Raw genomic sequence first — 27,044 nt, 5'->3', positions numbered from 1 at the left:
AGCTTGAGGGGTGTGTGTGTGTGTGTGTGTGTGATTAGGCCCTATGACTACACATCGTAAAGTCAAATCTCAAATACAAGGTGTTATCCTTGTACTCTCAGCATACATACCACTTGGACTACATAAATACTCAAAATACGTTTAGTGACAGGATATATAACTGACACCTGTACACATGTAATTAATACAAAGATGTAATTAAGAACAGTCAGCTCTATCCACCACCAGTCCCTCCCATCAAGCCTCTTAGACAGCCTCATCCATAAGAGGGCAGACAGCAGAAGCAAGAAGAACTACAGTCCTGCAGCCTGTGGAACAAAAAACCACATTCACAGAAAGATAGACAAGATCAAAAGGCAGAAGGCTATGTACCAGATGAAGGAACAAGATAAAACCCCAGAAAAACAACTAAATGAAGCAGAGATAGGCAACCTTCCAGAAAAAGAATTAAGAATACTGATAGTGAAGATGATCCAGGACCTCAAAAAAGAATGGAGGCAAAGATCGAGAAGATGCAAGAAATGTTTAACAAAGACCGAGAAGATTTAAAGAACAAACAAACAGAGATGAACAGTACAATAACTGAAATGAAAACTACACTAGAAGGAATCAATAGCAGAACACCTGAGGCAGAAGAATGGATAAGTGACCTGGAAGACAGAATGGTGGAATTCACTGCCGCGGAACAGAATAAAGAAAAAAGAATGAAAAGAAATGAAGACAGCCTAAGAGACCTCTGGGAAAACATTAAACGCAACAACATTCGCATTATAGGGGTCTCAGAAGGAGAAGAGACACAGAAAGAACCAGAGAAAATATATGGAGATCACAGTCGAAAACTTCCTTAACATGGGAAAGGAAATAGCCACCCAAGTCCAAGAAGCGCAGCGAGTCCCATACAGGATAAACCCAAAGGGAAACACGCCAAGACACACAGTAATCAAACTGAGAAAAATTAAAGACAAAGAAAAATTACTGAAAGCAGCAAGGGAAAAACGACAAATAACACACAAGGGAACTCCCATAAGGTTAAGGGCTGACTTCTCAGCAGAAACTCTACAAGCCAGAAGGGAGTGATATGATATACTTAAAGTGATGAAAGGGAAGAAACTACAACCAAGATTACTCTACCCAGCAAGGATCTCATTTAGATTCGATGGAGAAATCAAAAGCTTTACAGACAAGCAAAAGCTAAGAGAATTCAGCACCGCCAAACCAGCTCTACAACAAATGCTAAGGGAACTTCTCTAAGTGGGAAACACAAGAGAAGAAAAGGACCTACAAAAACAAACCCAGAACAATTAAGAAAATGGTCAAAGGAACATACATATCGATAATCACCTTAAACGTGAATGGATTAAATGCTCCAACCAAAAGACACAGGCTTGCTGAATGGACACAGAAACAAGACCCATCTATATGCTGTCTACAAGAGACCCACTTCAGACCTACAGACACATACAGACTGAAAGTGAGGGGACGGAAAAAGATATTCCATACAAATGGAAATCAAAAGAAATCTGGAGTAGCTATACTCATATCAGATAAAATAGACTTTAAAATAAGGAATGTTACAAGAGACAAGGAAGGACACTACATAATGATCAAGGGATCAATCCAAGAAGAATATATAACAATTATAAATATATATGCACCCAACATAGGAGCACCTCAATACATAAGGCAACTGCTAACAGCTATAAAAGAGGAAATCAACAGTAACACAATAATAGTGGGGGACTTAAACACCTCACTTACACCAATGGAAAGATCATCCAGAATGAAAATAAATAAGGAAACAGAAGCTTTAAATGACACAATAGACCAGGTAGATTTAATTGATATTTATAGGACATTCCATCCAAAAACAGCAGATTACACTTTCTTCTCAAGTGCACATGGAACGTTCTCCAGGATAGATCACATCTTGGGTCACAAATCAAGCCTCAGCAAATTTAAGAAAATTGAAATCATATCAAGCATCTTTTCTGACCATAATGCTATGAGGTTAGAAATGAATTACGGGCTAAAAAACGTAAAAAACACAAACATATGGAGGCTGAACAATACGTTACTAAATAACCAAGAGATCACTGAAGAAATCAAAGAGGAAATCAAAAAACACCTAGAGACAAATGATAATGAAAACACGACGATCCAAAACCTATGGGATGCAGCAAAAGCAGTTCTAAGAGGGAAGTTTATAGCTATACAAGCCTACCTCAAGAAACAAGAAAAATCTCAAATAAACAACCTAAACTTACACCTAAAGAAACTAGAGAAAGAAGAACAAACAGAACCCAAAGTTAGCAGAAGGAAAGAAATCATAAAGATCAGAGCAGAAATAAATGAAATAGAAACAAAGAAAACAATAGCAAAGATCAATACAACTAAAAGCTGGTTCTTTGAGAAGAAAAACAAAATTGATAAACCATTAGCCAGACTCATCAAGAAAAAGAGAGAGAGGACTCAAATCAATAAAATTAGAAACGAAAAAGGAGAAGTTACAACAGACACCGCAGAAATAGAAAGCATCCTAAGAGACTGCTACAAGCAACTCTAGGCCAATAAAATGGACAACCTGGAAGAAATGGACAAATTCTTAGATAGGTATAACCTTCCAGGACTGAACCAGGAAGAAACAGAAAATATGAACAGACCAATCACAAGTAATGAAATTGAAGCTGTGATTAAAAATCTTCCAACAAGGGCTTCCCTGGTGGCGCAGTGGTTGAGAGTCCGCCTGCCGATGCAGGGGACACGAGTTCGTGCCCCGGTCCGGGAAGATCCCACATGCCAAGGAGCGGCTGGGCCCGTGAGCCATGGCCACTGAGCCTGTGCGTCCGGAGCCTGTGCTCTGCAATGGGAGAGGCCACAACAGTGAGAGGCCCGCATACCGCAAAAACAAAAACAAAAACAAAAAGAACAAAAAAATAAATAAATAAAATAAAATAAAAATCTTCCAACGAACAAAAGTTCAGGATCAGATGGCTTCACAGGTGAATGCTATCAAACATTTAGAGAAGAGCTAACACCCACCCTTCTCAAACTCTTCCAAACAATTGCAGAGGAAGGAGCACTCCCAAACTCATTCTATGAGGTCACCATCACCCTAATACCAAAACCAGGTAAAGATACTACAAAAAAAGGAAATTACAGATCAATATCACTGATGAATATAGATGCAAAAATCCTCAACAAAATACTAGCAAACAGAATCCAACAATACATTAAAAGGATCATACACCACGATCAAGTGGGATTTATCCCAGGGATGTAAGGATTCTTCAATATATGCAAATCAATCAATGTGATACACCATATTAACAAATTGAAGAATAAAAACCATATGTTCATTTCAATAGATGCAGAAAAAGCTTCTGACAAAATTCAACACCTATTTATGATAAAAACTCTCCAGAAAGTGGGCACAGAAGGAACCTACCTCAACATAATAAAGGCCATATATGACAAACCCACAGCAAACATCATTCTCAATGGTGAAAAACTAAAAGCATTTCCTCTAAGATCAGGAACAAGACAAGGATGTCCACTCTCACCACCATTATTCAACATAGTTTTGGAAGTCCTAGCCATGTCAATCAGAGAAGAAAAAGAAATAAAAGGAATACAAATTGGAAAAGAAGAAGTAAAACTGTCACGGTTTGCAGATCACATGATACTATACACAGAGAATCCTAAAGATGCCACCAGAAAACTACTAGAGCTAATCAATGAATTTGGTAAAGTGGCAGGATACAAAATTAATGCACAGAAATCTCTTGCATTCCTATACACTAATGATGAAAACTCTGAAAGAGAAACTATGGAAACACTCGCATTTACCATTGCAACAAAAAGAATAAAATATCTAGGAATAAACCTACCTAGGGAGACAAAAGACCTGTATGCAGAAAACTTTAAGACACTGATGAAAGAAATTAAAGATGATACCAACAGATGGAGAGATATACCATGTTCTTGGATTGGAAGAATCAATATTGTGAAAATGACTATACTACCCAAAGCAATCTACAGATTCAATGAAATCCCTGTCAAATTACCAATGGCATTTTTTATGGAACTAGAACAAATCATCTTAAAATTTGTATGGAGACAGAAAAGACCCCGGAAAGCTGAAGCAGTCTTGAGGTAAAAAAAACAGAGCTGGAGTAAGCAGACTCCCTGACTTCAGACTATACTAAAAGCTACCGTAATCAAGACAATATGGTACTGGCAGAAAAACAGAAACACAGATCAATGGAACAAGATAGAAAGCCCAGAGATAAATCCACGCATCTATGGTCAACTAATCTAGGACAAAGGAGGCAAAGATATACAATGGAGAAAAGACAGTCTCTTCAATAAGTGGTGCTGGGAAAACTGGACAGCTACATGTAAAAGAATGAAATTAGAACACTCCCTAACACCATACACAAAAATAAACTCAAAATGGATTCAATACCTAAATATAAGACCGGACACTATAAAACTCTTAGAGGAAAACATAGGAAGAACACTCTTTGACATAAATCACAGCAAGATCTTTTTTGATCCACCTCCTAGAGTAATGGAAATAAAAACAAAAATAAACAAATGGGACCTAATCAAACTTAAAAGCTTTTGAACAGCAAAGGAAACCATAAACAAGATGAAAACACAACTCTCAGAATGGGAGAAAATATTTGCAAATGAATCAACGGACAAAGGATTAATCTCCAATATATATAAACACCTCATGCAGTGCAATATTAAAAAAACAACCCAATCCAAAAACGGGCAGAAGACCTAAATAGACATTTCACCAAAGAAGACATACAGATGGCCAAGAAGCACATGAAAAGCTGCTCAACATCACTAATTATTAGAGAAATGCAAATCAAAACTGCAATGAGGTATCACCTCACACCAGTTAGAATGGGCATCCTCAGAATATCTACAAACAACAAATGCTGGAGAGGGTGTGGAGAAAAGGGAACCCTCTTGCACTGTTGGTGGGAATGTAAATGGATACAGCCACTATGGAGAACAGTACGGAGGTTCCTTAAAAAACTAAAAATAGAATTACCATATGATCCAGTAATCCCACTACTAGGCATATATATATCCAGAGAAAACCATAATTCCAAAAGACACATGCACCCCAATGTTCACTGCAGCACTCTTTACAATAGCCAGGTCATGGAAGCAACCTAAATGCCCATCGACAGACGAATGGATAAATAAGTTGTGGTACATATATACAATGGAATATTACTCAGTCATAAAAAGGAACAAAATTGAGTCATTTGTTGAGACGTGGATGGATCTAGAGACTGTCATACAGAGTGAAGTAAGTCAGAAAGAGAAAAGCAAATATCGTATATTAATGCATGTATGTGGAACCTAGAAAAATGGTACAGATGAACCGGTTTGCAGGGCAGAAGTCGAGACACAGATGTAGAGAACAAACATATGGACACCAAGGGGGGAAAACCATGGTGGGGTGGGGATGGTGGTGTGCTGAATTGGGCGATTGGGATTGACATGTATACACTGGTGTGTATAAAATTGATGACTAATAAGAACCTATAGTATAAACAAACAAACAACAAAAACACAACTAATACTAAACTTTCTTTGGGTTATTTGTATGGAAATATGTTAATATAAATGTTTCAGACATTACATGAAATTTCTAAAAATCTTATATGTTCTGGTATAATGTTATAAGTCCTAATTCTAGTTATTACTTTAAAATGTATATCTCAGAAATAACTAAATTTCCTTGTCAATTGCATTATTATGAACTTTCATCAAATCTTTAACCGTGGTCATTTTTAAGCCTTTTGTCCATTACAGACAGTTCTGGGTGCACTCTGATGCTTTTGCAAAAATGTTCCTGTAAAAGGGCTTCATCTTCAAGGAATTCATGGAAAAGACTCTGACAAGTACAGGTTTCTGGTAACTGACTCTACTGCTGAACTGAATGAATAAGCATTTTCAGAACTCTAATGGGAAACTGATGAACTCATAAAAGTGCCAACAAAAGATCACGATGAAAAAGAAATTAATTACGTGGGACTGAGTGAACTGGTGAGGATGATTATAATTTTTGTGACTTTCTGTTTGAATAAAAAAAAATCCCACAAGGACTCAGATGCAAAAAATATACAAATCAATTTTCACTGCAAAGTAAAGGAGCTGTTGCAGTGGAGGATTACTGGACTGAATGTCAATATTATGACATAGTATGAGTGTGTTTCGTGTTTGGTAATTGCAATCATTGTTGCTTTTGTTGTGGTCATCTATTTACAATGCTTGGTGTCAGTTTATCTCTTGTAAAAATAAAATACAGTGTGTGTGGGTGGGTGTGTGTGTGAAATAAAAAGATGTAATTAATAAAACGGTAGTGCTCTTTAACATTTAAACAGAAGGAACTTGACTGTTGCTTACCATGTTTTATCTGAGTGTTAAGTTTCTTATGGTGTTCTTAAAAATCATCTGAGAGCTTGTAAGAAGAGTTTCCTTGGGACTTCCCTGGTGGTAGTGGCTAAGACTCTGCACTCCCAATACAGGGGGCCCAGGTTTGATCCCTGGTCAGGGAACTAGATCCCACATGCCGCAGCTAAGAGTTCACATGCCGCAACTAAAGATCCCACATGCCACAAGTAAGACCCGGCGCAGCTAGGTAGCTAGCTAGCTAGGTAAGTAAGTAAATAAATAAATAAGTTTCCTCAACACAACTTATGTTCAGGAGCCCTTGGGCAGGGACCAGGAATATCAGTTGTTAAAAATCCCCATGTAGTTCTGTACTAGTGGCCTATGGATCATATTTTTTTAAAGTAATTATTTATTTCTGGCTGTGTTGGGTCTTCACTGCTGCATGCAGGCTTTCTCTAGTTACAGCAAGCAGGAGCTACTCTTCCTTGCCATGCACGGGTTTCTCATTGTGGTGGCTTCTCTTGTTGTGGAGCACGGGCTCTAGGCGCGTAGGCGTCAGTAGTTGTGGCGCAGGCTCAGTAGTCGTAGCTCATGGACTCTAAAGCACAGGCTCAGTAGTTGTGGCGCACGGGCTTAGTTGCTCCGCGGCATGTGGGATCTTCCCGGACCAGGGATCAAACCCGTGTCTCCTGCATTGGCAGGCAGATTCTTAACCACTGCACCACCAGGGAAGTCCCTATGGATCATATTTTAAGAATCACTATTCTATACAAGTCTTTCAGTGCTCTCTCCTGTCCCACATTTAGAGGGACTTGTACTACCAGATATTAAGGTATATTATTAAAGCTACTATGGCATTGGTTTAAATTAAAGTACTGTGGTAATGGTTTTAAAATAGACAGATAAATGAAACATAATAGCAGGTCCAGAAATAAATGCAAGCACGTATGGGTAATTTATTCATGATGACATCAAAATAGCAAATTAATGTTAAAAGGGATTTTTCAGTAGTGGTAGGTAAACTTGCAGCCATTTAGGAAAAAACAATTGAGTCCATGTTCTATTCTCCCTCATATTAAAATAAATTTTAGATGAAAAAAATAAAAATTAAATGAAAAAAGAAAAATAAAACCAACCAATAAGAAAATAGAAATTAAATGAAAAAAGAAAAATAAAACCAATAAGAAAATGTGGGCAAATCTTCATAAAAGCTTTGAAAGGAAGTACCTTTAAGGGGTGAGACAAAAGCCAGAGCAATGTAGGGAAATATTCATTAATTTGACTATAACCTAAAACTTTAAAACCATCATAAAACACACCATATGTAGAGTAAATTGAGAGAAGGGAACAGTTATGCTGCATTATTTAATAGAATACTCTTAACATCCAAAGAGTTGTAAGAAATCAAAAAGAAAACCAATACCGTCACAGAAAATTGTGCACGGAATACAAGTCACTAAGTAGGAACTACAAATGGACGATATGTGAAAAACTATTCAACTTCACCATTAACAAAAGAGATGCAAATAAAAGATTATTAGCACCACTATCCATCAGCTAAGCAAAAGTACATAAAAACTGACACCCAGGATGGGTGTGGGCAAAAAGGGTTCAGACTGATTTAACTCTTCTGGAGGGCAGGTGGCAACACCTTGTCAGAATTTTTCATAAATATATTCTTCCTTGGCCCCAGGAGACAATCTTACAAATGAGCAAATGTATCAACTCCCGAAGCTGTAAATACAGAAGTAAAGCACGACACAGCCCGATATTTACGGTCAGGCAGCTACCCACAGCATTCTGCTGCATCTAACAAAAGGCATGTTACAGTATGAAATCTATGATAGGGTTCCATTTATTTAAAACTGTATATTAAAGTCTGACTGGAATAACGTCCCAACAAAATATCAATGGCTACCTGTGTTAGTGAGGTTTTCTTTTGTACAGTTTTCTGTTGTTGGGATTTTTAAAATATTAATCAAGGCTCTTTTCTTTCTGTGAAAAAGCTCTTTTATTCTTATCAAACTTACTTCATACAGGAGACCAGCAAACAACTACCATGAAGATGCAGATAAAATTTCCAAGAGGTGGGAAACAAGTGGGAAATGGAGACTGATGAGAGTTGATTTTTATTTCATTAAACTCTAGAATTGCTCCCTCACCCCCTTCATCTCCAGCAGAGTGGGTGGTGTCACTGGGACGTTCCTCCCTGAGCCCTCTGAAAGACTTGCCAATGCGGATGTCCCTCCGCCAAGCAGGAGCGCGTCTGCTCTGGTCTCCCACATGGCTCTCCACCCCGCCTCCCTGGTAAGCAGCACAGAGACGGCCAGGTGCAGAGCCACAGAGCTCCCCCAGACAACCCCTCATTTTTCAGATCAGAAAGCTGGGACCTGAGCCTGGTATCTTTAAACCCTGAGGCAGAAATGTTGGCATTCCATATTTTCTCAGATGAATCTCCCCTCAAAAGACTCTCCCCCCAAGCGTGTGGAGGGAAAGGCATAGGCAGTTTTGTGAAAACATGGTCCAAAAATAAGCCAATGGTATTGGTTACAGTAAAATTGATAAGGAATAAAAATGCCCAGAGCAGCAGCAAAGAAGTGAGAGCTGCAAGCTCAGCATCCTAAAACTACAGACTTCTGGGGTTGTGTATATCCAGGGCGAGGGAGGGAGGGAATGAGAGCCTTAAGAACACATTGTTTTCTCTAACAGGTATTTGATTCTAACAGCGCTGCTAGGGTTGAACACTTACGGCTAATATGGTTTTATTTGAAATTAAAGGGTTTATGACACAATCAGAGACACTGAACTTTCTGCACAGAAGACTTCACTACATAATAACTGGGTCTTTGGAGGTAAAGAAGAGGCTGAATGTTAACACCCTTCACAAAATTAATGCTCGGTCACACACCTGGAGTGGACCTTCTCCTCTCCAAGGCCAGGAGCTGGGAATCAGGAACAGGTGGGGGTCTCCAATTGGTCACCATCTAGCAAATGATACTGGACAACACTTGAGAATACAGAGGGTGGCATAAGGTAGAGGACTGGTCTAGACCTGCACTTGCCAATAGATGGTTATTTAAATTGAATTCATTAAAGTTAAATACGATTAAAACTTCAGTTTTTCAAGCTAGCCACATTTCAAGGGCCCAATAGCCACATGTGGCTAGTGACTGCCATACTGGACAACACAGATAGAGAACATCCAACTGTAGCACGATGTTCCCTTGGAGAGTGTTGGTCTAGATTGCTCTAAACTCAGTAGATCTGTGATTCTATAATGCTTAGTAGGTGCTTAAAAATACCAGTTGAATGAAATGTCTGATCTTTTCATGACCTCTCCCACACCGCAACTCATGTCCATGTTACATGGTACCACAGCAAGAGAACATAAGCATAAAAACATCTTCAAATGACAAATCCCAACACACAGATTTGGAGCTACTAACCAGCATATGCGGTGGAGCAGGAGAAGCAAGTTTTCTTTCTCTACCCATAGAAGAAGAAGATCTAGAGAAAAGGTAAGCTGGTAAAAATAGAGTTAACAGGAGGCAAGCAGGTGGTACTGACTCTGAGGTGCCACATGGATCACAGAAATGGAGACCGACTAGGAGTTAAACCCTGTATTCAAGTCCTGGCTGTCAGCTAAAGCAGTGGCTCTCAACCCTTCCTGCACCTTGGAATCCCATGAGGAGCTTGCAAAAAGATACTATGCTGTGTCCCATCCCCAAACTCTGATTTAAGAAGTCTGGCCGTGCTACAGCTTTGCAAAATTTTTTTTAGCTCCTCGGGGGTTTCTATCACGCAGCCAAACTTAAGAACCACTGAACTTAACTGCTCTGAGGTGTTGAGTCCATCACTTCATTTCCACAGACAACAGCTTCCCTAATTGTAAGATGGGAGGACTGGTCCCAACAATCTTTAAGGGCCCTTCCAACTTTATTGGTCTAAAGGACTTATCTTAGGTCAGTGGATGTGGGTGTGTTCTCTTCTGTGTTCTCTTTCTGAGCTATCCTCCTGGAAAATAGGAGACCTCAAAGCTTGAATCCACTTACACTTACTGTAATAGCAAGTGTGTGGCTCCAGGTTCATTGAGCACATGCTAAAAGCCCAGTTTACATTATGTCCTAAACGAATACAAAAAACATTCACTTAATGAATGCTCTGCTGTGTCTTATTCTGTGATAGTTGTGTTTAAATCTTACAGCTCCATCTTCTCCAGTCTCCAAAAAGATCATGCTTCTTAAAAAGAACCTTCTTGGGCTTCCCTGGTGGCGCAGTGGTTGAGAGTCCGCCTGCCGATGCAGGGGACACGGGTTTGTACCCTGGTCCGGGAAGATCCCACATGCCGCGGAGCGGCTGGGCCCGTGAGCCATGGCCGCTGAGCCTGCGCGTCCGGAGCCTGTGCTCCGCAACGGGAGAGGCCACAACAGTGAGAGGCCCACGTACCGCAAAAAAAAAAAAAAAAGAACCTTCTTATTCTTCGGCTCATATCACTTAGCCCAGGCCTAAGCACAGGCATGCAATTACTTGAAAAATAAAATACTCTGTGACTCATGTGAACTTCTTAGTTAGGAAGGGTTAGGTTATGAAGAAATAACAAATTAACCCTGAAATCTCAGCGGCTCAGTACCACAAAGGTTTCTCTCTCATTCATGCTAGGTACCCAAGGCTGGATGGGATGGAAGCTCTGCTCCACAAGGTCAACCAGACATTAACACGTGGCCTCCACCGTCACCAGGCAGAGGAAGAAGAGAGCGTGGCAAACTCCCATAGGCTCTTCTATGCTTCTGCCTGGAAGTGACAGACAGGAATTCTACCTAGAGCTCTCTGGACGGAAGTAATCATGGGGTCCCACATAACCTGCAAGGGGGCTGAGAACCATGGTAGAACGTTTGCATGCCACCTCTACCATGGTAAGTGTTCCTGCTTTAGTAAGTCAGCAAGAAACTCCAAGGTAGCTGCCCAAGGGGGTTTCAAAAAAGTGTGTGGGGTTGGGGAGTGAAGACAGAGGGAGCAGTGGGGTAGAGTCAAGCACCTTACCATGTTTCTAATGGATTTCTAAAGATTCTTGGCCTTGAACTTTTCATATTCTAAAGCCTATATTTGTGTATGTATTACATTCATTATAAGTTAGACTGAAAGCTCCACAAAGGTACAGATGTACCATTTTCACTGCTGTATAACTAGACCCTGGCATATAATAATTGCTCAATAATAACTGTTTCTAATGAATGAATAATGAATGAATGGTGATGCAAGTAATTAAAGGAAAAAAAACCACAAATGAAAATAGGCAATTAAGAAGTTTAAATTATAAACAAAATTACAGCAGTATAAAAATGTGAAGTAAAAAATAATCTTTTGATTTCAATTTATTTCAGGGAAAACAATTTACACATTCTGTTAGAATACGGAGTTATAAAAGTTTAGCTTTTAACATGGTGTCTTTCAGCAATGGCGAGTCCAGGACCATTTCCTCTACAGGCTTAAACCAGGGTTTCTCAACTTTGGCACTGCTTTCATTTAGGACTGATAGTTGTTTCTTTGGGGGAGGGACCTCTTAACAACATCCCTGCTCTCTACCTATCAGTAGATGCCAATGGCAGACCTCCCTCCTCAGTCATGACCACCAAAAATGTATCCAGACATTGCCAAATGTCCCTTGGGGGCAAATATCACTGCTTCGCCAACCTCTAAGCAGAAGCAGCCAGGCAAAATATCCTAACCGATGGAAAAGATCATGAATACAGCAGGGGAAGAGGTCAATGACAGTAACTAAGTAACAGAGATCCATCTGGAGACGGATGGTAGTGACGATCGCACAACAATGTAAATGTACTTAATGCCACTGAACTGTACTCTTAAAAATGGTGAAGACGGTAAATTTTATGTTACGTGTATCTTACAATATATTAATTGTAAAAAATACCACTGTAGACAAGATAACTAATTGTATTGGCAACAATATTACCAATAGATATTTATATGCAATGTGTTATTTTAAAGAAAACTTTTTTGCATATGTACGATATAAATATTGTCTTCCATATTATCCTTGCCATCCAATCAACAAAGTGTAATACTGTCTCAATGGCGTATTACTGAGCAATTGAGAACAAAACAAAGATAAAGATAAAAAGTATCAGATGATCCATGAACCAATACAAAAGTAAAAAAGAATGGAAAAACCAGTAAAACAAGAAGAAAAAAGAAATAATCACAGTCACGTGCACTGAGAGGCTTTGCTGGTACCGGAGAAGTATCACCAAATACTCTGAGCTCTGTGCACGGGGTTTATGTGAGCTCTGTGAGCACTCTCAAGGTATGGGGTCCGAGTACACCAACGTGTAAGGACAACAGTCCTATAGCTCTTCTGTGAGTCTGTCGCTTCTTGACTTGAAGAACCGTGTTTGCTCTTTCCTCGCTACAATACCCTGATATGTTTGGTACCATCCTTAGACCTGAGCAAGAGGGGCCCTTCCCTGGACCGTGCATCTTAAAGGGCTCCAACATCACAAATGCAAAATATAACCTTATTAAAGAACACGTGGTACCTCTGTCACCTGGGATCAGCGTTCAGTGCTGACACAGTGAGATCTGCAACCCTCAACATACACTCTTGTGACGAACGCCGTCAGGCCCCAGGGAAATGCTTCTGCACACCTCTTGCCCTGTGTCCTTGAAATAAGACAAATGTGTCCAGGCACCTTGAAGGGTGGTGGGCTATAACATCACCAATGTCAGAGACAGACACTGCTTTGGAGCGTGGGGAGGCATTGGGCAGCAAAGACGTTTAGATAAAAGGAAAGACAAATTATCTTGTTAATTCTTCCTTCCAGATAGCACAAATGCAAAAAAAATTCTCACATAATGAAACACCGGTTCCCAGTTGGGTCGAATATCCAATGCCTTGCTTCTCTGCACATTCTAATTGTGGTTTCAGAGGTGCTCACAAATTAGTACAGTATTTGCAACCACTGCCAACCTGACTCATGAGGAACACCCTGCAGTACTGAACAAGTCACATTCCTCTTAAATTTGTTTATATGCAGGTACAGACATGACATGCCCAACGCAAGGTAGCAGTTCTTTATACTGGCAGCTAGATGGAGACCGAATAGTAGAGATTCAAGTACTTTCTTTTTAATATATTAAATGTTTTATTTTTTCAAGAATTAGAAATGTCAGATTTACCTAAATAATTCTGATAAAATATGCTCTTAATATTTAAACAGACGTAGGCTACATCCCCATTCTTGCCCTGGCCCCAGAAACATTAGCAGGCTTGGATATGCAGAGACACAGAAAGAGCACGTTGCTCTTCTTAAAGCTCACATCTCCCCATCCTTCTCTCGCTCATGAACACTGCCAGGGCCTTGCACACAGGGAGTACTCGCCCCGGACATGGGATACAAACTTGTTTGGAAAAACTGAATTTAAACGCAAAACCATGGAAACGGGGAGAGTTTTCCCTGCCAGTAGAGGGCAGGAGCTGAGCAGTTTGTAAGGGAAGTGGGGGCAACTGAGAGAAGGTCTGCCAGGCAGAGCTCCACGCCGCGCAAAGAATTAGGTAGCTGCATTTATCACCAAGGTCTGCATACACTGAGGTGCTTTACCCGGTCTAAACAGGGTACTGTGCTAGGGGTTGGCACATCTAGATACCTTGCACCCTTCACAGCCGTGGGGAGAAAAAGAGAAGACACGATGCTTTTCCCCCAAGAAGTTTCCCATCTTCTCACTGGCTTAAACAGAAAACATCTTACATTGGGCTGAAACATTCCAGACACAAAAGGACAAGTATTATATGATTCCACTTCTCTGAGGTACCTAGAAGAATCCAACTCAGAGACAAAGGTGAACAGGGATTACCAGGGGCTGCAGGTAAAGGGAGAAATACGGAGTTAGTATTCAATGGGTACAGACTTTCAGTTTTGCAAGATGAAAAGAGCTCTGGAGATGGATGGTGGTGATGGCTGCACAACAATGGGTAAGTATTTCATGCCACTGAACTGTGCACTTAAAAACGGCTGACACGGTAAGTTTTATGTTTTGTATATTTTACCCAAAAAAATAAACAAATAAGCAAGCAAGCAACGGGGGAAAAGAAACATCTTTAGAGGAACACTGGGGGGCCTGAACACCTTGAACAGAGCAGAGCACACAGGTTACTTACTGCTAAGGTAGAAGCCATAGGTTAAGAACTCTATTGTTTTAGAAGAGAACTAGTTTATTTTCAACCTTTGCTGATACAGTTAAACCCACACTATTGGACTTCAGAGGGAGGAGCAGAGGGCAGGGAAAGAGACTCCAGGGTGGATTTTTCAGCCAGCCTGGTACATCAAAGATGCTTTTAGCTACAGAGGAGTTTCTTCAAACATTCAGAGTCCAGCCATCCAACTTCTGTTCTCCTGCCTCTGGTCCACAGCTCAGCTGAGTCGCTCCTAATGACAGCCAGAGCCAGCGGTGGACAAACCACAGCCCACGAGCGACCTGGACAGAGTCCGATGCTCAGAGCCCATTATTTCTCCAGAACTGCTAACCTCCAGCCCCAGCCATCTCTTCTGATTACAGCTGATGGCCATGTAGCAGGGGAGGGGTCCTGGGCAGCTGCCAGGATTAGTCACGCAGGGCATAACGCATTCTCCACTGGGGAGGCAAGCATCTGCTCTGTTTTAGCAACACAGCAGACACTCCCTCCATACAACTCTTAAAAAAACACCCACCCACTTACAAGATCAACTGAAATGAAATCTGCTGGAGTGGAAGATACACCATTCACGTGGGTGAACTAATTTTATTTTGTTTTGGGCATGGGGTGGAAAGTTATTCAACATGGTAAACATGATTCCATCTGTTGGGGACTTTGTTTCTCACCTCAAAACCAAGAGTAGGCTGGCAAAGTCTGCAGGCCAGGAACGGGAAGGGGAGGTGAGCACACCTTAGGGTAAACAACTCTTAACAAACTAACCAACTCACTGTCCCAGGTTTACCAAGGGATGTGCTCAAAGTTGATACAAAACAGAAGTTAGGAGGGGGAAGACATTCAACCTTCCTACTAATCAATGTGTTAATCACCACCCACTGTTAAGTACATGTGAGCAAAGCATTAAGACAAGGTCCATTTCTCAAGCAGGTCATTACTACCTAGAAAGACAGGACCAAAGAGCTTGGAAGAAGGAAAAACAGTAAGACAGTAAATGATCAAAGGCTAAGTGATGGGGGACAAACTTTCAGTGCTCCTGCAGTTCAGAGAGAGGCAATAATCACTCCAGGCCAGGCCAGCTCTGCAGCCCCTCAAACCTGACCCATCCCAAAGCCAAATCTTGATTTTTTGGGCCACTTGGTTCAAAGCCTGTCCATCTCCCAGTCTCCCCTACTGGAAACCCTGCATGCACGACCTGCATCCTCAGCCTCAGGCTGTCCCATCTGTCCCCTTCTGCAGTGGCTTCAGGTGCACTGGCCTCCCTTCCTTCCACACTCTCAAAGGGGACACACTGAGGCCTTGGGGCTTTGGCGCACAACTCCCGCCTGGACGCTCCCCTCCGCCCACCCGGGCCTGAGTCTTCAATGCCGGCTCCTTTCCACAGCCCCTCCCCGGCCACCCTCGCCTCAGCTGCCTCCTCACTTTCCTCCTGTACCTAGTCTACTGCTTCCGTGCCTACGGCAGCCTCCTTAGGCTCTTTCCCATATTTCTGTGTTCACGTTCACTGAGCCCTCCAGCACTGAGCTCCCACAAATGGCAGGGCCACAACCGATCACCCATAAATCCCCACGACCAGCACAGTGCAAGCCTTCAAATATTCGTGAAATGCACAAATCACAGGGAAGGGTAGTGACAAAAGGCTCATGAAAAGGGAAACTGAATCAGATCTTCTAGAAGGAACACAATTTCCTGGTTACTACCTTGTCCTCCTTTTGAGCGAAACCACCTGAAAATCAACTAACGAAAAAACTCTCGGGGCTTCCCTGGTGCCGCAGTGGTTAAGAATCTGCCTGCCAATGCAGGGGACACGGGTTCGAGCCCTGGTCCGGGAAGATTCCACATGCCGCGGAGCAACTAAGCCCATGCGCAACAGCTACTGAAGCCCACGCGCCTAGAGCCCGTGCTCCGCAACAAGAGAAGCCACCGCGATGAGAAGCCCGCGCGCTGCAACGAAGAGTAGCTCCCGCTTGCCGCAACTAGAGAAAGCCCGTACGCAGCAACAAAAACCCAACGCAGCCGGAAAAAAAAAAAAAAAAAAAAACCTCTCACTGGAGCAAATAACATGTAATGAGGGCTTACCTGCCAGGCACGACTCTAAGTACATGCCACATAGTAACTCATTTTATTCTAACGTGCTCCCTAGACAAACTATCACCCCCATGTCACAGATGAAGTAATAGGCACAGAAAAATTGCTAACTTGCTCAAGGGCACAAAGCTAGCAAAGGCCAAGCCAGGACCCCAACCCAGGCAGGCCGGGTCCAGAGCCGGTACTCCAACCACTGTACCAGGCACTGGCTCTTATGCTAAGTGGCTCCCCCTCACCTCCCACTGAGCCTCAACCCCACGGAGGGAAGCCTCCTGTGTCCCCCACTCCACCGAGAAGATTCTTGCCTCAGTCACCCACCATCTCTCAGCTGCTAACACCAATGGGCACTTGTTTGTAATGGGCCATCCATTCAGCAGCTTCATGGTTTAAACTTTCACATACATCACCATCAACAGCAACAAAACGGATGCCAGGGGCTCAGAAGCTCCAACGTGCAGGACACGCTCTAGCCACAATGTAGCATCCAACCCTGCTCAGGAGAGCTCTGCACTCCCACCCCCGGCACTGCACTCACAGTTTCATCTTCCAGTTGGAGCTGGAGGCTCTTCTCACCCTCCTTGTAGTCCTTGGTTAATTCAGCCGAGCGCCATACTTCATCGGGATCAGGGATCCAGACCCTTGTGCACTGAAAGATTAAAAGAGAAGAAACTTAGATGCTAAGAGAAGCTCTCAGGTATGCTCTCTATGAGGGGCCCTCAGAACTTTTAAAGTCATCTGCACGCATTTCCCTCCCTTCTCGTGTCAAGATACAAGGCGATCCAATACCATGACAAGAGACAACTCACAGGATTCGTTACAGAGGACTCCTTCTAGATCCTAACAGAATGTCACAGATCAATGAAATTCAAATTCTACCAGGGGAATGCCAAGCCTAGATTTGGTTATATCCAGAGTTTTACACCATTATCTCAAAAGGTGGTACAAAACTGCAATGTCAGAGGGAGTGTCTGGTGTGCTGCAAACAAAGATTAAGACAACACATGCAAAACCCAACAAGACAATGTAGCAAGTCTTCAGAGCTTGGGAATCTCTGCTTTGATATTCTGCAAAAAGCCATTCTCCTGCAGAAGTGAAAGTGGTCAGCAAATTGAAACTGTTAATATATTCCTGAGTTGTCAGCAATCTCAGTTTAGTTGTGCATTCTTTAAGCCACGAACATACCCACAAATCTCATGCATCCTTCCCCAGCCCCCATCCGGATCGAGCGTCCGCAAGGTCATTAAGCTGGCCAAATCCTGGCAGGGAAGAACGCAGCCCTTGGTGAGTGGGAGGCACTGTCAATGTCACTCGGGCGCTCTCCGCCCTGACTGCACATTAGAATCACCTGGGAGCCTTGAAAAGACCAGGTCGGGGTTCACCTCAGACCCAAGCAGCATTTGGGGTGACATGAAAGCTCCAAGGTGAGTGTAACGTGCAGCTGGGGAGAACCACGGGTCTGATACACCAAACAGCAGCATCTACTGGTGGCTGTCCCTCTCGGCACCGCGCTCCTTACCTCTGTCAGACACATTTTCTCAGTATTTGTCTCATAGGTATATGCGATTTCCACAGGGCCTATTTGCTTGAGAAGCTGTCTGTGTACACGGGCACATACCCCCCCATTATATATATTTTAAATTTTTTATATATAATTATATTTGTATATTTGTATTTATGTATAATCATATATATATATCTATAAAATGGCCACAGAATATATTTAGCAAAATTAATACTCCTGAAATTAATAGTTCTTAAGACCAGAGGCCAGCCAGAATGTGTGCTTGGGTCAGCATAACCCACCTCCCCCGTGGAGGGACAGCAAAGCACAGGCCCTGTGGCCGGTCAGTTGCCGACCTGATTTTGGTCCTCCTTTTTTACAGCATTTTGCTCCACGTGATCACTGGCCGTTTTTAAAAGCAAGGCCCGGCCCCTGCTACACTTGTCTCTAATTCAGGATCGAGGAGTGAAAGTCGTGAGGCAAGAGATTCAGAACACCAGTTAATGGGAAAGCAAACCACCGCCAACTTGCATTGCTGATACCCCAGCTCAGGGTACAAAGCCAAAGTCGTTTGTTTTTGGTTTTACGATGAATCAAGTTCACAGGATTGTCTCTCTGCCTCTGAGCCTGCACTACAGCAAGGTATTCCTATATCTTTAGAGGAAGATACTCTATAGCTTTATAGTATCTGAGTGCTATCGAGTATTACATGAAGAATGTTTGGAGGCATCTCCAGAGAAAACTGAGCGTTTCAACATTTCTCTCCCTTCAGGTGTTCTAACTTACGTCGTCCTCTACCATTTAAGCCCACCATCCATCCAGCTGTGGGGACTTCTAAGCTCCTGTCCCCCAGCTTCAAGTGAGTGACTTTCCTTAGCCTCGCTACACTTCCTGTCCCTGAGTTAGGCCGCTGGGGCTCCCCTTCCAGTCAGAGGGAGGACAGTGCACCCAAGAAGCTCTATTCAAAGCCAAGTCTCCACTCACTGTAAAGTGGTGTCAGGAAAGGCTCAAGATAACAGAGTGACAAACAACAGAAGAAGGGGGAAATGCCAACAGGAAGCGACTGGAGGTGGTGATGTGTGGACATCGTCAAGCTGCGTGATGTACTGGAAGCCAAGGAGCCCAGTCCCAGCTCACACGGCAGCTCCTCTGGCCTTAACCCTGCTGTCCACATGCCTCTCACCGGACAGTTCACTGCACCCAGCACTGGGGAACCTCACTGCCTGGCTCTGCTGCTGTTTAATTCTCACTCTGGGAGGGTCCATTTACTCTTCTACTTACATAGATCTCTTCTCTCTAAGCAGACTGAAAATACCTGGTAGGCAGAAAATTGTCATCTATATTTTCCTAAACCCACAGAATCCATCAGGGCATCAGGGGCATAAGGGGACCCTACTGATACTTTAGTTCCTTGCTACTCCAGGTGAGGACCTCAGCCTCACCACTACCTGGGAGCTGGTTAGAAATGCAGAATCTCACACCCACGGCATCAGAGTGGGCACACCTAAGTACCTGGTGTTCTGCTCCTGCAATATGATCTCACTCTTCCCTGTTTTTGTACACAGGCCAGACTATAGCCCTGGACCAAATCTGCTGTGCCACTTGTTTTTATACAGCCCATGAGTGAAGAATAGTCTTTAAATGGTTAAACTGCTGGGGAAAAAAAAAAAATCAAAAGAATGATAATCATATGCTAACACATGAAAACTATATGTGTCCAATTTAGGTGTCCGTAAAGTTTTATTGGAACACAAGGACACATTCTACCTACGTGTTGTCTGTGGCTGCTTCCACATATCAGTGACAGTTGTAACATAGGCCCTATGGCCCCAAAACCTAAAATATTTACCCTCTGGCCCTTTACAGAAAAGGTTTGCTGCCCTCTATCTTTGAACATGCTGCTTCCTCAGCCTAGAATGTCCTTTCCTCATTGTCTATGTGGGCAGAGTCCAAGTTCCAGCACCGTCTCCTCGCTGAACCCTTCCTTCCCTGTGCACTACAGAGGTAGCCCTTCCCAACTCTGGACTGCCGCAATCAACTCTTCTATGATCAACTTTCTTTATGGTTTTTGCAGTCGTTTCTTTCACGTCAGTTTCCTCTTACTACTCCAAGGTCTTTCAGATACACCACGGGACATTTCTGTATCCCTGGCATGTAGTAGATGCTCAGGAAATGTTTACTGAGACAGGAATCAGTGAAAAGAGAAGGTGTGTTTATGGGGCACCTGGTGTATACATAAAACACTGTGATAAGCACCATGTAACCAAGTATAAACATGAATATCTGTACCCTCACGTTAAGGAAAATACAGTCTAGTTGGATAGATAATTCATATAAAAAATATACTCTAGGGGGAGGTGTGACCAATTCCTAAGGAGAGTAACAGCTAATCAGTCAGGGAGGGCAGGCAAGGCACGAGAAGGGAGGGCCATGATGGTAAATGCCAACTTAGAGAGGAAACAGGTGACCAGATTCTCCTACAATGTCTTAAAGGCTAGTGTGCATTACAGATCTGATCAAGAAAGCTTTAGATTCAAATCCAGTAAACATCTGAGTACCCACTCTGTGCTAGATGCTGTCACGTGCCCTCCATCCCCACAATGAAGACACATGTGGACATGCATTGAGATTACAGCAGTTCATTGTTAAACAAGAATGAAGTAAACCCTGTATTGTGATGGTACGGGATGGGTGATATCTGCAGGCAGGCCTCCCCACCGTTACACTACTTCATAGATTCTCGGCTTAAGGTGCCTATGAGTTACTGAGCAGGGCTGTTCACCCAATGTCACATACGCTGCACTTGAGCTATTTATAGGACTTCCAAGGGCAATTTTAACCACAATCAAGTTTTGCTTTATGTGCTGACTGAGCCAACAAGCCCCTCCACTCAGACCAAGGAAGATCCACTGCCCCTGTAACTGAGTACAAGGTGGGGCATGATCAGTACAAAGTAAACAGTCAAGAGAACAGACACACAAACTGAGAGGAAGGAGAGATAAGGAACACAGTAGCCAGCAAAGACTTGAGGGAGACATACATGTGGAATCTAAACAACAGTACAAATGAGCTTACCTACAAAACAGAAACAGACTCACAAACAGAAAATAAACTTACTGTTACCAAAGGGGAATGTGGGGAGGGATAAATTGGGAGTATGGGATTTACAGATGCACACAACCATGTATAAAATAGATAAACAACATGGGTTTACTGTATAGCACAGGGAACTATATTTGATATCTTATAATAAACTATAATGGAAAAGAATTTTAAAAGTATATATATATATATAACCAAATCACTTTGCTGGACACCTGAAACTAACACAATATTGTAAATCAACTATACTTCAATTAAACAAAAAAGACTTGAGGAAGACAGATGTGATCTGAGCTGTGGAGATGGAAAGAGTTTGTGTGTTTTTTTAAAATTTATTTATTTTTTCTTATTAGTCATCTATTTTATACACATCAGTGTATACATGTCAATCCCAATCTCCCAATTCATCACACCACCTCCCTCTACCACTTTCCCGCCTTGGAGTCCATATGTTTGTTCTCTACATCTGTGTCTCAATTTCTGCTCTGCAAACCAGTTCATCTGTACCATTTTCCAGGTTCCATATATATGCGTTAACATATGATATGTTTTTCACTTTCTGGCTTACTTCACTCTGTATGACAGTCTCTAGATGCATCCACGTCTCTACAAATGACCCAATATCATTCCTTTTTATGGCTGAGTAATATTCCATTGTATATATGTGCCACATCTTCTTTATCCATTCATCTGTCGATGGGCATTTAGGTTGCTTCCGTGTCCTGGCTATTGTAAATAGTGCTGCAATGAACATTGGGGTGCATATGTCCTTTTGAATTATGGTTTTCTCTAGGTATATGCCCAGTAGTGGGATTGCTGGGTCATATGGTAGTTCTATTTTTAGTTTTTTAAGGAACCTCCATACTGTTCTCCATAGTGGCTGTATCAGTTTACATTCCCACCAGCAGTGCAAGAGGGTTCCCTTTTCTCCACATCCCCTCCAGCATTTGTTGTTTGTAGATTTTCTGATGATGCCCATTCTAACTGGTGTGAGGTGATACCTCACTGTAGTTATGATTTGCATTTCTCTAATAATTAGTGATGTTGAGCAGCTTTTCATGTGCTTCTTCACCATCTATATGTCTTCTTTGGAGAAATGTCCATTTAGGTCCTCTGCCCATTTTTGGATTGGGTTGTTTGTTTTTTTAATACTGAGCTGCATGAGCTGTTTATATATTTTGGAGATTAATCCTTTGTCCGTTGATTCGTTTGCAAATATTTTCTCCCATTCAGAGGGTTGTCTTTTTGTCTTGTTTACGGTCTCCTTTGCTGTGCAAAAGCTTTGAAGTTTCATTAGGTCCCATTTGTTTATTTTTGTTTTTATTTCCATTACTCTAGGAGGTGGATCAAAAAAGATCCTGCTGTGATTTATGTCAAGGAGTGTTCTTCCTATGTTTTCCTCTAAGAGTTTTATAGTGCCCGGTCTTACATTTAGGTCTCTAATCCGGAGATGGAAAGAATTTGTAAGGGAAGGGTTTCCTTTGCAATGATGCAAATGTTTTGCAACTAGACAGACATGGCGGTTGCACACCATTGTGAATGCACTCAATGCTACTGAACGGTTCATTTAATAGTTAATTTTTTGTCGTGTGAATTTCGCCTCAATTTAAAAAACAGAAACTGTTTTGGTGGCAGATGATGCAAAGAGCGTCCTGCACTCTCTCCTGACATGGGTTCTCACTTCTAATATCTGGAAAAGCAGTGAGATAAAATATATTCTTTTAACAGAAAGCCATCATTTCTATGAGCCAGACAGAAACGTTCTAGAACCAAGGTTCTGTGTTGCCTCTTCATTTTTTCTCACCTTCAGGGAATTCCTTCAAACAAATCTGACCTCTACCAACTTTCCTGGAGGCAGCAGACTGTAGGAAAGACAAGCTCCCTCACAGAATCCTATTACAGTACTACTCAATTTGTCACTACGCTGTTTTAACAATACTTAATCCCATCATATCAAAGTAAATAAAATAATGTCTGACCTAATTGTCAAAGAAAAACTGATTTTTCTTTTGGAAAGCGCCCAGTGTATTAACCGGAGAAGGCAGATGCCTCTCTGAAATGAAATGCATTAGTACTGAGAGCGATTCTCCAGCCGGAGTTCATTTCTCCCATCTCTGCAGCAGGCACAGAGGCAGCGCTGACAGACAGCTGGAGGGAGCGGCTGCCTCTGGCACTAGTGCTCAACCCTGGCGCAGGGGAGAACCACCTGGGGAGCTTTTAAAGCTTCCCCAGCCAGACAACACCTCAGGCCAATTACATCAATCTCTCGGGGTGGGAACCAGGCAGTGTTTTTTTAAAGCTCCCCAGATGCATCCGATGTGCAGGCAGGTCTGAAAAACAGCAGTCCTTGTGGTTTGATTTGGTAACTGATTTGCAGGGCAGCACAGACCCTCACGTGCCCGGAGGCCTCTCCCCACTGGCCTGTGGTCGAACATGAAATTCTAGTCTGAGGATTCTTTCTCCTGAGCAGAATACTATTTGCAGAAAGCCCCTGCTAAAGTGTAAGTATACTACTGCGAAGAGCACAGCACTTACCCATTTATACTAACTATCATGCAGTGCGGTGCTGCGGTTAAGCGTGCGGGCTCTAGAGCTAGACAGCCTGGGTAAGAATTCCAACCACCGCTCATTAGGTTGGGTAAGGTGATGAATGGGTCTGAGCCTTGGTTTCCTCATTTGAACAATCTGGGCAAAAGTTAGACCAACCTCATGAAGCGTCCTAAGAATTAGATGAGATCCCACAGTATTGGTACTGTACGCATTAGGCAGTAGTGACAGTGGTGATGTCACTGTGCAGTCTAGAAGGCAGGATCCTCCTGGGATCCTGCAGACGATTAGGGAACGGGAAACAAACCCAAGGTGTTCCATGTTACTGGGATCCTTTAGATGTCCTGCAAATCATCATACATAGGTAGCCATGCTTTGCCTTAAAAGCAGTAACTGGATCTAGACTACTTCAACCTCAGAACCCTGAGAGGAGTGACTCTCAACGCTGGCTGGCATTTAAGAATTATCTGCATATCTTTAAAAAAAAAAAAAAAAGACCCAATGCTCATATCCCACACTTGAATAATTAAGTCTGAGAGTAGGCCCCAAGCACTGTACTTTCATTTTATGCTTTCCAAGTGATGAATGTGCCATCAGAGTTAAAATCACTGTTTCAGAGTGAGCCTCAGAACCGAAGTGGACTTTAGGGAAAAGAGAATAGGAACACTGGAAACATTCACTCCATAGAATTATTAATAACGTCACCTCCATAATCTTACACTAATATAAGTAATTTAATCATTTCATCCAGTTTTAAAACTGAAATAAAATGAGCAGGGTTATCACTAATATTTCACAAAGAAGAAACTTGAGGGTAAAACATACTGGACAATTTGCCCAAGTTCACAGTGAAGAGCCAAGTTCAGGGCAAAATCGAAGAGAAGATCTCAGACTCTAAGTCCTCCACTGTCTCCCCCCACCCATGGAGGAATACTGACTTTCTTACAGCAGCCCAGGTCCCACTGAGTAGGTATTTTATACAGTTAAAGTGTCTTATAATCACACATGAAAAAAGTGCAAACACCCATTGACAATGACATGCCAAGTTAAGCCACTAAGTAGTTTTGGAGTTAAGAATCAGACTGAAGTTTTGGTCACAATGTAGTCTTGAAGCAAGGCAGTCTGGGCACAGACCCCCGGGAATGGATGAGAGGGGACCCCACAGCCTAACCTGGTGACTCACTGGATAAACTGCCTGCCCATTCCTACCTGTGTTTAGGCGACAAAGAGCAGGCACACTGTCGGCCTTATTCACGGCTGTACCCCAGCACCGACATGACGTCATGGTTAGCAGGAACTCAAATCTCTGCTCTATGATTGAAAGCGAGGCTCTGGTTAGGGGTGGGAGGGGAGTCCTTTTGATAAAACAGAGAAACCAGTCAACAGATTTACTCAGGGCATGAATTTTGTTCTAGAACTCATTTGGAGAAGATGCAAGATCAAGTTGGTCAACTTCCATCCCTCAAGGAGCACAGAAGCCACCAAATTTCTCCGTACAGGACCAATCTGAGATCCAGCACAGAGAGGTGCATCAACAAACAATAGTGCTTCCCAGCACTGTTACAAGTAAGTGGACAGGCTGTGGGTTTCAAGGGAAAACATAATTGTGAAAAGGTAAGGAGGTGAGACCTGGAACTCAGATGCCGCCCAAGGCAGGAAGGATCACACACAACAAAAGGACAGCAAGCTGCTTCGCCAAACTTGCCCAAGTCCAGCTACAACATGCTAGACGGCAGGCTGAGAACCACAGTGCTAAGAGACTACAAAACCTTCTAGGCCAAAAATCATGTGTCCCTTATTGAAAATGGGGCTATTCATAGCTCAGTTCTTTAGTGAGGTTAGGAAGACACCTAAACGCGTCTCCAAAATGTCATAAGTGATCCTCTGTGGGGGTAAGTGTCCCTTTCGAAGCTTCTCCTGCTAAAGCAACAGTTCTTGGAGGGAAAAGAAGGACAACACACTTCCCTAAGCCGACAGTTTCATTTCAGCACCATCACAAGAGCAGCTTCCCCAGTGGTGCGGCGCCTGGCAGGGTACTGCCACATTGTAGGAACTATGAAGACACCTTACCCAACTGCCCTTATAGCAGGAGGCGGGTCACATTTCATTCTTTTCAATGTGAAGAGTCTGGAGGACAAAGACTAGGCCTTTGACCACATCCTAGCAGAAGCTCCCACAATCCTCTGCACATCTATTGAAGTCTGAAGATCATGTTCGTGTACCCAGATACCAACTGCATCCTGAACCCAGTGGTGGTGATTAGTCCCCCAAATCTGGGGGGCCGAAGTCAAGAACATCCCCAGCAGCAAGCTGCTGGGCATCTTCCCTTCCCACTGACTGGGCTCCCGCTATGGGAGACACGTGAGTAGGAGGCTAAGATGCAGGTATCAGGTACTAGCCTCAACCCCCATCACAGGCTGTTTCCTCATCTGTAGGGTGGAGAAATACCGTCCGTATTACAGTTGCTGTTAGGATTAAATGAAATGAAACATTTAGCACAGCATCTGTGACAGGAGTTATTGTTACTGTGGCAGGAACTTGGGCCCTGGGATAGAGACACGGAAAACTCCCTGTAGGAGAGCACAGACACAACCAAATAATCCCAACAGAACCACATGCACAGAAAGTGTCATGGGAACATAGAAGCTCCAACTTCCTGAGTTAGTTACCTCCTCCCCTCCCCCCAGCACCAAGGCCAGCCTCCTGGTTTCCCTGTTTACTCATTCCCATTAAAGGCTTCCTGGACCAGTAATAACCTTCCTTTTTCCCCAGATGCTCTGCACTGGGAAGCTCCCTATAACTTACAGCCAGAGGGAATTATATGTAAATATTCTGTTTGTCCAGAGCCAAGAAGTAACTGAAAATCCATGTACAATTCTGGGCCAATGAGGTAGGTTCCTGAGGCCCCACCCAGAACTCTTCCAAACTTGTTCCATGTCCTTTCCTAAACGAGAGAACCAAGCTAGTCCAAATGCCAGGAAGAACTTTAACTTAATGCAAACAGATTGGGATAGCAAAAAGCCACTCAGCATCCTTGGGGTAAAAAGGATAGAACAAAACCAGAGAAGTGAGCTTTATTCTGTAACATATAAAGTGCACAGTTAAACAGCAAAGTTATAATAAAACCCAACACTTCCTGTCATTTAAACGAAACAAAAATACCAAAAGGAAGGTCCATCA

The 27,044-nt window shown here is 42.7% G+C and overlaps 1 protein-coding gene across 1 annotated transcript in view; it reads right to left on the bottom strand.

Annotated features, from left to right (window-relative positions):
• Positions 1–27,044, bottom strand: part of LOC114884825 (unconventional myosin-Vb) — a 324,223-nt gene that overhangs the window by 152,688 nt on the left and 144,491 nt on the right. The window contains exon 2 of the mRNA XM_029204081.1: positions 17,250–17,360. Coding sequence (XP_029059914.1) covers positions 17,250–17,360 — 111 coding nt within the window. The remainder of the gene's footprint in view (positions 1–17,249; positions 17,361–27,044) is intronic.

The sequence above is a fragment of the Monodon monoceros genome, unplaced genomic scaffold (assembly GCF_005190385.1).
Source record: "Monodon monoceros isolate NGI ecotype Baffin Bay Population unplaced genomic scaffold, NGI_Narwhal_1 Contig4285_ctg1, whole genome shotgun sequence".
Classification (NCBI taxonomy): Eukaryota; Metazoa; Chordata; class Mammalia; order Artiodactyla; family Monodontidae; genus Monodon; species Monodon monoceros.
The sequence above is the reverse complement of the archived record's forward strand: the minus strand, read 5'-3'. Positions and strand labels throughout refer to the sequence as shown.